Raw genomic sequence first — 9,983 nt, 5'->3', positions numbered from 1 at the left:
AATTGCTTTAGGATGCAACCTTAAATAAATATCTTCACCATATGAGTTATTTGGGTATGCCTATTATATACGTTTTCTACCCCATTTGAATTTAGTAGATATGCAGTTTGTGCTCTCACAATATCTATTATTGGCACCGTAGGGGATGTTGATTGATACCAACTACCATATATGCTAAAGGTTAAAACAGGTACGTAATCATCCTCTCTATTTCGCACAATGCACTACCAATCCCTATACGATGATTCATCTAAACTGAGGATACGAGCTTTATGTAACCAGTGGCTTAACATTGATTTCTATATTGTTTGAAATTATGCCCATAAAGATTTTTTAAGAATATTATTTGTTGATATTGTCGGGTGTGTATGAGGGATAATTTTTCTTCTTCCCGTTACAACACACGGGCATGTTTTGCTAGTATTAACTAATTATATATATCCGACATAAGTGAGGTGTCTCTTTTTCTTTCTCTTGTTTGAGCTTTCACAAAGTTGCGGTGTTGCGCTTCTTCACTTTTTTTGAGTTGACTTTCTATTTCTTTGAAATGGAGCTTGTTCACTTCCATGTGGACACGTCTGCCGTTCTCACATGCACAGCTTCGGCTCCAAGGGAAAAGGACACTGGCCGATAGCTTAGCCGGACGCGTAAACCTAGAGATCTCTCTCCATCAATTCCAAACAGTACTGTATTTAAGAAGAAAAGAAAGAAGCAATGACCGATCAGGACAAGAAGCGGATGGACAAAACGAACATTCCTCGGTCGGTCCGAGCCCACGATCGAGCCCGCAAACCCGACCACGCCCGCCCGCGTGGAAACCAAGCGGGCCCACAAGCCAGTGTAACCCAGACGCCCCTCACGCCTCCACGCATCCCTCAGCCCCGTGGTCACAGACAGGTGGGCCAGCCGTTCCCGCCACTCCGGCCGCCTTCCCACCTGTAGGACACGGCCCGCATTGAAGCGGGCAGTGCCGAGCCCGTGAGACGGGCCCACGTGAAAGCGATCCGGGACGGCTGGAAGAGGGCCCCACAGAACCTCGCTCTTTAGTTTACTCGCCCGCACACATGCCGGTTTCGTTTCTTGCTTGCTTGTCTCGCCTCGCCGCCTCGCTGCCACGGTCAACTCCTCCTTGCTTGCCTCCCCCACGTCTCCGTGCCGCCCAGAGCCAGAAGCATTCCCTCAAACACCTCGTGGGCGCCTCTGACCCCGCCTCCCTCCATGGCCGCGCCCTAGAGACCTAGACTGTCGCGGCCGCTTCGGTGCTCCGGCTCCACCCATGCCGCAGTGCCGCCTCCTCCTGGCTGCCGTGGCCCTTTTGGGGGCTGTGGCGGCGGCCGTGGCGCAGCAGCCGCTCGCGTCGCCGTCGGACCTGGCGGGGCTGTACAGCCTGCGGGCGTCGCTGGGTTTGCGGGCGCGGGAGTGGCCCGCGAGGGCCGACCCGTGCACGGCCTGGGCGGGGGTCATGTGCCGCGCCGGCCGCGTCGTGGGCGTCAGCGTCGCGGGGTTCCGCCGCACCCGCCTCGCGAGCCGCGCGCCGGCGTTCGCGGTCGACGGGCTGCGGAACCTCACAGCGCTCGAGCTCTTCAACGCCTCCGGTTTCCCGCTCCCCGGCGAGGTGCCCGCGTGGTTCAGCCGCGACCTCCCGCAGCCGCTCGCCGTGCTCGACCTCCGCTACGCCGCAGTCAATGGCACGCTCCCGCCCGATCTCGGCTCATCGGGGAATCTGACTAGGCTGCTCCTCTCCGGGAACAGCCTCTCGGGCCAGGTTCCGGAGACGCTGCTCTCCGTCAAAGGCCTTCGCGTTCTTGACCTCTCCACCAACAATTTCACCGGGGAGCTACCCAGCGTCTCGGTCGGCGCCGGTGATGTAGCGGCGTCGTTGTTTAACATTTCAGGGAATTCTCTGTATGGTGTGGCCACTGATGCCATTGGGGCACTCAAGACGAGATTCCGGCTGGTGGACGTGTCAAGCAACTACCTCGATGGAAATTGGAATGGATCCGATGCAACGGTGGATGTTAGCGTGAATTGCTTCTCTGGTGTCTCCGGTCAGCGCCGCCATGTTGATTGTGAAGACTTCTATAGGAGGGAAGGGGTGAGACTTGTTGATATTCCAGTGCCTGCACCTTTGCCTCAGCCATCACCGGAGAAGAGCCGTGGGATCTCCAAAAATGTACTTATTGGGGTTCTTGCAGCCGCGGCAGCATTGATGGTTATGTTTTTGGTTGCATTGCTTTTCTGTTTGATGAGGAGGAGACAAAGAGGAGGTGGGAGAGGGGCGGAAACAAATGAGGAAGGTGCACGCGGCATGCGTAGGAGGGACAGCAGCGTAAATCCTGTGGCCTCATCACCGGCAGCAGTGTCCCCGAGAGCCGATGCTACTCCTAAGGACGCGATTACCGTTTTTGGTGAGTTGACCTATGAGCAATTGGTCCATGCCACCGGGGGCTTTGGTGATGACAACCTCCTCAAGCATGGGCATTCGGGGGATATTTACCATGGTGTGTTGGAGAATGGCGCACATGTCATCGTCAAGAAGATTGGTACAAAGAGTATCAACAAAGTTTCAAGCGAATTGGACTTCTATTCGAGGTACTCACATGAGAGGATTGTTCCGTTGCTCGGCCATCTGGCCAACAATGACGAAGAATTTCTGTCCTACAAGTATATGCCAAAGGCGGACTTGACCAATGCATTGCACAAGAAACCTGTGGACACTGAAGATGGCTTGCACTCATTGGATTGGATAACTAGACTGAAGATCGCCACTGGTGTAGCTGAGGCCATGTGCTTCCTTCATGACGAGTGCAGCCCACCATTCGTTCACAGGTATTTTATACTTTCTGTATGCTCCAAACATCTTGCTGGTGCATTTCCCAGTACATGTGGAATATGCTATTGGAGTATTTAATCTTATGGTATAAATTTGTTACATTTAGTTTATACTTTCTGGGGTCCTCTAAGTGGTGGTTGTGCTTTTGACGTTTATGAATACACCAGTAAAATTCATATCTGTCAAGGCATTATTGCTGAAGAGAGAGAAATTTTATATATGTGAAACTTTTGTTTGACCTATTATTCCCAAGTCTGAACGAAAGATTAGAGGAATATGATTTGTCTTTGTATATGGTTAGAAGAATTGACCTGATGTAGAAGTATATGATTTTGTATGACTAGTCATTTTCTGATTGTTTTGCTGAGTAAAAAGTGTTACATTTTTTTGCGTGGAAGTAAAAAATGTTACTTGATTGTATGTTTTTCTGATATATGCATGTGGTTTCTGTACAAAGCGTATATGCTGCACGAGAGAATATCTGAGGAAGAGTTATACAATGAAGATAAATTTGATATATGATAATAGCTTTTTTAATAGAAATAAGCTCTACCAAAGCCTCAAGTCTCTATTGGAGCGTAGGCGTAGCATTTGTATTCGTATTTTACCAACTGCTCTCTGGACGTCATCAGTTATTCCAGTATTGTATTACTTTTGACATAATTGGTAGTAGTCATCTTCTGTTCCACCTGCCTGTTTTGACTGCTTTATCTTTTGTTGCCATCTTATATTACTTTGACTAGTCAGTGTTGTCACTTGTCAGTAGGTGAGGTCAAGTATTTTAAGTTACAGGCCTTATCTCCACATAGCTGCATGTTGCTTGATGCCCTAATCTTCTTCTTTAATATCGTTCTTGATATTTGATTTATCATGTTCTGAGTTCTGATTCTTTCATTGCAACTGTAGAGATATCCAAGCAAGCAGTGTGCTTCTTGATGATAAATTTGAAGTGCGACTCGGAAGTATGAGTAACATATGCGCTCAGCAAAGTGCAGGAAGCCAGAATGTTTTCTCTCGGATCTTGAGATCATCAAAGTGAGATTGCGACCTGTTTAATTCTTTTTTTCTACATGTTTTGTGATATGCTTAGAAGAATCTAATAACCATGCTAATTAACTCCTGAGCTTAATGTTGTAAAGTTTGCTCTGAGTTATCTTGATGTTAAGGCTTATATAGCATTAATATACAAGGAGCATACATATAGAAATAAATGGAAGGTAAAGGAACTCTACTTATAAATCATCGATGACCCTATGTATAGAAAAGAAGCTAGAGGCATTAATCTACATAATTTATATTTGTGGTTTTACTTGACTTGCTGTAAGCAATTTGTTTGCCCACTTTCTTACTAATTTTACTGGTACTAACTTAAAAATACTACAGCATGCTAGAAGTGACGAGTTCTGGTATTAAGTGCCTTTTATTTGCCAAATGCACACCAAATAAGGACATGGCAGTAAGGAATTTGGAGTTGTTTATTACTTGACTACCAGTTTCTAGGACTGCAAACTGTTGATTGCAGAAACATCAGTGAATAACGAATCTTAATTTTTGGCATATTTTGATTGATTGGTGGTTGGTACTTGGTAAATCATTGTTTGGTCACACACCTACTTACTGCCCTCTGATTCTGTTGTCTTGAGCAAATTCCAATCTTGTCTATTTTTAGAAGAAACTTATGTTAGTAGTATTTTGTTAAGCTTCTTCAGTCTTCTTAACTGACGTTCCTAACTGACATTGGTAACTGGCACTTTCTTGTGGCAGGTCTCTTGACAAGAACACATCAGGTGCATAAATATTTCACATTTGTCCGCATGCTACTTTCATAATTGATACAAAGTCTGATATCGGAAAAAGAACAAAATTTATCTCTTTTGTGTGTCTTTCTCATTTTCAGGCCCACCAGCAACTTGTTCATACGATGTTTACTGCTTTGGGAAGGTGATCCTTGAGCTAGTAACAGGCAATTTTGGTGTAAGTGGATCAAACGATGCTGGCTCCGAGGAGTGGCTGGCGAACACAACAAATCGCATCAGCATCAGTGACAAGGATAGCATTACTAATATCATCGATCCTTTACTTGTCGTTGATGAGGACCATCTTGAAGAAGTATGGGCAGTGGCGATCGTCGCAAAGACGTGCCTAAACTCAAAGCCGTCAAGGCGTCCCTCTGCTCGCTACGTCTTGAAAGCCCTGGAGAATCCGCTGAGGGTGGTCCGAGCGGGTTCCCGGTCCAACTCCGCAAGGCTCAGGAGCTCGTCATCGCGGAGCTCATGGCAGTCTACTTTTCTTCAGGGCAGTCGTTACCAGAGCTACGAGGTCATGTCGCCATCAGGGCGAATGCTTGATCGCAGAGGCTCGGTTAGGTCACATATTAGTGGGGGAGAAGCTTCCTCGTCCTTCAAGAGATCTTTGCGGGAGATTGCTCCAGACCCGCAAGTGCTGGACGAGGACGTCGCTGTGTAGAGAAAAGAGAAGATTTTATCCGGAGTTTCTTTCAGACGCTGGTGATTCTTCCTTACCTGTGTATAATTGTCATCGGATGTGCATGGCTTCGGTTCCTCAAGGTCAGAAGTGTGCATAAAAGAGAGGCTAAGTTGTGGGTTTTCCTTCATTGGCACATGGAGATGGTACATGATGTTTTCAGAGTGCACATAGAGCAACAACATTCAGTATGACACAATTAATTTCTTTTCACCAAATCACATTGATTTTGACATAATCTGTACTAGTTAGTTTGATTAATTTGAGACACGATTGTTCTGGGTCGAAGGTTGAAAAAATAAGTCAATTTGAATTTATATTTATTTTTAAATTTATAAATTCAAATGTGACCGTTTAGCAGTTGGCCATGCCAGTTTGCCTTGCCTTGTTTTTCTCTCTCTCTCTCTCTCTCTCTCTCTCAAGAAAAGCAGTTAACCCGCAAACAGTTCAAAAAAGAAAGAAAGAAAAAACCCAAACAGGATAGAGCTAAACCTCGCTCCACCTTCCACTCGTCTCCAATGGCCACCACCACTCTCCCACGCTCTCACATCCGCCTGCATCTCCCGCTCCACACCGCCAACCCTTCCTACCCTCGCTGCTGCCGCCTCCTTCCCTCCTCCGCCATCTCATCGCGTCTCCAGAACCCCGCCACAACCACTGCCACCCACTATCCCATCCTCCCGCCCGCTCCATCCCCTTCCCTCCTCGTCGCCGAGGAGGCCTCCCTCGCCCCGCGCCGCACCCACCGGTTCCCGGGCTCTGTCGCGCCCCCGTGCATCCAGGACTCCCGGGAGGACCTCGACGTCCCGGCCGACGATGACGTCCTGCGGCGTGCGCTCGAGGTGCGCCGCGCTGTGGCCACCGAGGCGCTCGTGGCCGCGCTCAGCGGCGGCAAGGCCGGGGGCCTCACCTACGTCAACAACCTCACTTCACGGATGGGCGCCTTCGTCGACCGCATCGTCGTCGGAGCCGCCGCCATGCGGCGCGACCGCTCCGAGCTCGCGCACCAGTCCTTCAACGCGCGGGCACGGACCTACATCCAGGAATCGGGCGTGGTCGAGCTGGTCAAGTAAACGTCGCAGCGTTCCCTTTCCTTTTTCTTGTTCAATTCTTCTGTTTATTTCTTCTCAAGTACCGAGCACATGAACTGCAATAATGCAATTACGAGACTCGAATGAAATTTCGTTCTTGTGTGAGCAAAAGCTGCAGGAGTTGTCATTTAACAGAGGGAAAAGAAAATCATATTCTAAGTTGGTCCATCTCATCTGAGCAAGAAGCTTGACCATTTCCCACCTAGCTGGTTTCAAGACGGTGCATATTTTGTTAGGCTTGAAATGATAGTGCCCTCCTATCAGTGACCGACCATGACAATCACAAGCTTGGCTATAACACCCCTGTCAACAAGTTCCATTGTGATTATTTTCCAATTCGTGCTGTTTAACCTCAGCAAGCTCTTAATCTTATTAAATTTTCAGTTCTATTTATCTTGCTGGACTTGAGCTGATTGATTTTTTTTTTTCAGTTTTAGTTGTCTAAACTGCATTTATTTGATGTGTTTTCACACTGTTCTATGACTATGCCTATTTAAACATTTCATTTGAACTGACATGATAAGTAACTGTGCAAAGTCCTAATCATGGCATTGTTCTAGCAAACTCTGAAGTAGTGTATTTCATGATACGTACGGAAATAGTTTCCTCGCTAGTATTGAAACAATATATTTACTTCAGGTGGTTCAAGCACAACTCATTGACATATCCCCAAATCGCGAAAGTAGTTTGCTCCTGTTCTGGTGATCTGGAGAAAGTGAGAAGGATGCTAAAGTGGTTGAGATCAATTTATGTGAAAGGAGTATTTTTGGGACGTGTGCTTGCGAAGGGTGAATCCCTTATGAGTCGCAGTTTTGAAGAATTGGAAGAGATTACTGGCTATCTGGAATGCTGTGGTGTTAGAAGAGACTGGATTGGTCACGTGGTCAGTAGATGTCCACAGCTATTGAATTTGTCCTTGGATGAGTTAGAGACACGAGTGCGATTTTATACAGATATGGGAATGAATGAGAATGACTTTGGCACTATGGTCTATGATTATCCAAAAGTTCTTGGGTTTTTCAGCCTAGAAGAGATGAACAGTAAGGTGTTTATTGCGCATTAAGTTTTGCTCCATGCTATTTTTCTTTCTGCATCTTGCCCACTTGGAAGAATATTTGACACCATTTTTTCCTGCAATTTATTCCCTTTCTCTTACTATTACTATTATGCAAGAGTCAATTTAATCTTCAGATGATTGAAGATCTATTCATATTTTGTTAAAGAACATTGGTGGAGCAAAACTAAACTCACAGTTCCCTTTTTGGATAGGCATCAATGACTGCGCAGTGTTGACCGCCATATGATTATAACCGATCTAACACTGAACTACTGATGAACTAGTGAAAGTAAATTTCTTGTAATTCTGGGAGATATTTTCATATGACTTTGGATTAATGAAAGTCTTGTCTTGAGATGCTAAGTTGTCTCCCCTATAGCTAGTAGGTTGATGGCTTGCACGCCCCACACACATGTTTTGGCCTTGCTTGTGTGTCCATAACTCAAAATAGGTGACCTAAGCCTAAACATACCAATAGTCACCAAATTTATATCGGGTACTGAGGAGTAGGCAGTGATCTTCTTAAGATTGATCTCTCTTCAAGTTGTCAAGGAAGTATATTTTATAGCAATCGCGCCAAAATCTCGCTTCAGGAAACATGGTATTGAAAAACTTAGAAACAGGACTCAGTCGTAGGTGCCTCTACATGGGCTTCGGGTAACTAAAAAAGAACTGGTCCATAGGCACTTTGATGACAAAAGAGGGGGGAAAAGCAATGCATAGAAGAATTTGGCGCTGCTCACTAAATTCAGTGGTTAGTAAAATTTGTAAATCCGTGGCTCCTGTTTGTAGAAGAATCAACATAATAGCTGATAGCATAAAAACGGATACAAGTATATAGGAAAAACTGAGTTCTTGAATTCAACATTTCAGTTTGTCATTGTTAATTGTATAGCAATGGTTGTTTGTACTTCATAATTAGAACAAATTCAGTGTTGAAAATAATGGCGTTCTGGCTCACAGGTTCAATATCTGAAAGAGTTTGGTTTGAGCACAGAAGAACTTGGAAAAATGCTGGCTTATAAGCCACAGCTCATGGCCTGCAGCATTGAAGAAAGGTGGAAGCCACTTGTGAAGTACCTATATCATCTAAACATTTCACGGGATGGTATGAAGCGTATGTTGGTGGTCCAACCTACGATTTTCTGTCTTGATTTAGAGACAGTAATTGCACCAAAGGTACCCCCTAAATAATTAGCACTATGCATGCATGTTTTGATGCTACTTGGGCACTCTTTTATGAGTTATTCACTGCAGGATACTATGATTCGTATGCCTGTTCACAAAATATATTATGATCTGTTAAACATTGTTCTTTAACACTCTGATAGGAGTAACTGCCTTTTTTTTACTCTTAGGATTAATTACCTTTTGTATCTGAGAAAAGTGTACAAATTGGATTTCTAGTTCTGATGCATGGCTTGTTGACAGTTGACCCTTCTCATTTCTATCCGATCAATTCTTCCAGGTACGATTTCTACAGGATATTGGTGTGAGGAATGATGCAGTCGGCAATGTGCTAGTGAAGTTCCCCCCTGTACTAACTTATAGTCTGTACAGGAAGTTACGCCCAGTGGTTTGTTCTCGTATCATTTTATTTCACCATGTTTTACAATGCTTTCAGTAGGATAAGTATAGGTACATCATAAGTGCAGTTAGTTTCAAATCTCATTAAGCCTTGTTGTGCTCTATTCGGCTCATGTGTCTTGAAACTGCAGGTTATATTCCTGAGGACAAAAGCTGGAGTAACAGAGGATGACATTGGGAAGGTCATTGCGTTGGACCCGCAGCTCATGGGCTGCAGCATCGCACACAAACTGGAAGCCAGCGTCAAGTACTTTCGGTCACTGGGCATCTACCACTTGGTGCTCGGCCAGATGGTTGCCGACTTCCCGACGCTTCTCCGATACAATGTGGATGTTCTACGTCCAAAATACCAGTACCTCAGGCGTGTCATGGTACGGCCGCTGAAAGATCTTATCGAGTTTCCCCGGTGAGTGTACCGCATCCATATCCTCTTTTGAGAAGAAGATGAGATGATACAGGCTGATGCTTCCCATCCTTGTGCCTTGCCAGGTTTTTCAGTTACTCTTTGGAGCATAGGATAGAGCCTCGGCACAAGGTTCTGGTGGCCAACAGGATAAACATGAAGCTGCGGTACATGCTGCCTGGTTCCGATGAGGAGTTTGCGCAGAGGGTGCAAGAGGCCGTCGAGAGGAGAGCGAGATTCGAAGCCGGAGAAGCTACTCCGGAGACATCAGGTGCGCCCGAAACACCCAGCGGCAATGGAAATGGCGTAGCAGCAGCAGCAGCATGTCAAGAGATGGAGGCAGATTAAGGCAGTACCTTGCAAGAAACAAGAATTCCATGTCCTTGACTTGTACGTACATACGTGTACATATTCCTGTTCCACGTTTGTGGTTGGCTGTGCTCACTGTGAGAGCCTATTTGATCCTTTGTGACTCCAAAGTCCTAAGCCAAATCGACGGTGGATTCTGCTGGAGCCAGCGCGAGCACA

The 9,983-nt window shown here is 45.9% G+C and overlaps 2 protein-coding genes across 2 annotated transcripts; both read left to right on the top strand.

The window, feature by feature from the left end:
- The first annotated feature begins 1,028 nt into the window (after window positions 1-1,028).
- Window positions 1,029-5,634, top strand: LOC109757952 (probable LRR receptor-like serine/threonine-protein kinase At2g16250). Its single transcript, XM_020316798.4, has 4 exons — window positions 1,029-2,829; window positions 3,740-3,868; window positions 4,598-4,620; window positions 4,731-5,634. Exons 1-4 carry the CDS (start codon window positions 1,277-1,279, stop codon window positions 5,297-5,299), a joined length of 2,274 nt encoding a protein of 757 aa, XP_020172387.1. The 5' UTR covers window positions 1,029-1,276; the 3' UTR covers window positions 5,300-5,634.
- Window positions 5,635-5,771: 137 nt separating this feature from the next.
- LOC109757947 (transcription termination factor MTERF2, chloroplastic) lies at window positions 5,772-9,968 on the top strand. The gene is made up of 6 exons (XM_020316793.4): window positions 5,772-6,386; window positions 7,048-7,453; window positions 8,429-8,644; window positions 8,934-9,041; window positions 9,184-9,458; window positions 9,542-9,968. The coding sequence occupies exons 1-6, from the start codon at window positions 5,836-5,838 to the stop codon at window positions 9,801-9,803; spliced, it is 1,818 nt and encodes a 605-aa protein (XP_020172382.1). The 5' UTR covers window positions 5,772-5,835; the 3' UTR covers window positions 9,804-9,968.
- Window positions 9,969-9,983: the final 15 nt, after the last annotated feature.

The sequence above is a fragment of the Aegilops tauschii genome, chromosome 2, assembly GCF_002575655.3.
Source record: "Aegilops tauschii subsp. strangulata cultivar AL8/78 chromosome 2, Aet v6.0, whole genome shotgun sequence".
Classification (NCBI taxonomy): Eukaryota; Viridiplantae; Streptophyta; class Magnoliopsida; order Poales; family Poaceae; genus Aegilops; species Aegilops tauschii.
This window is presented reverse-complemented; position numbering and strand designations above follow the sequence as displayed.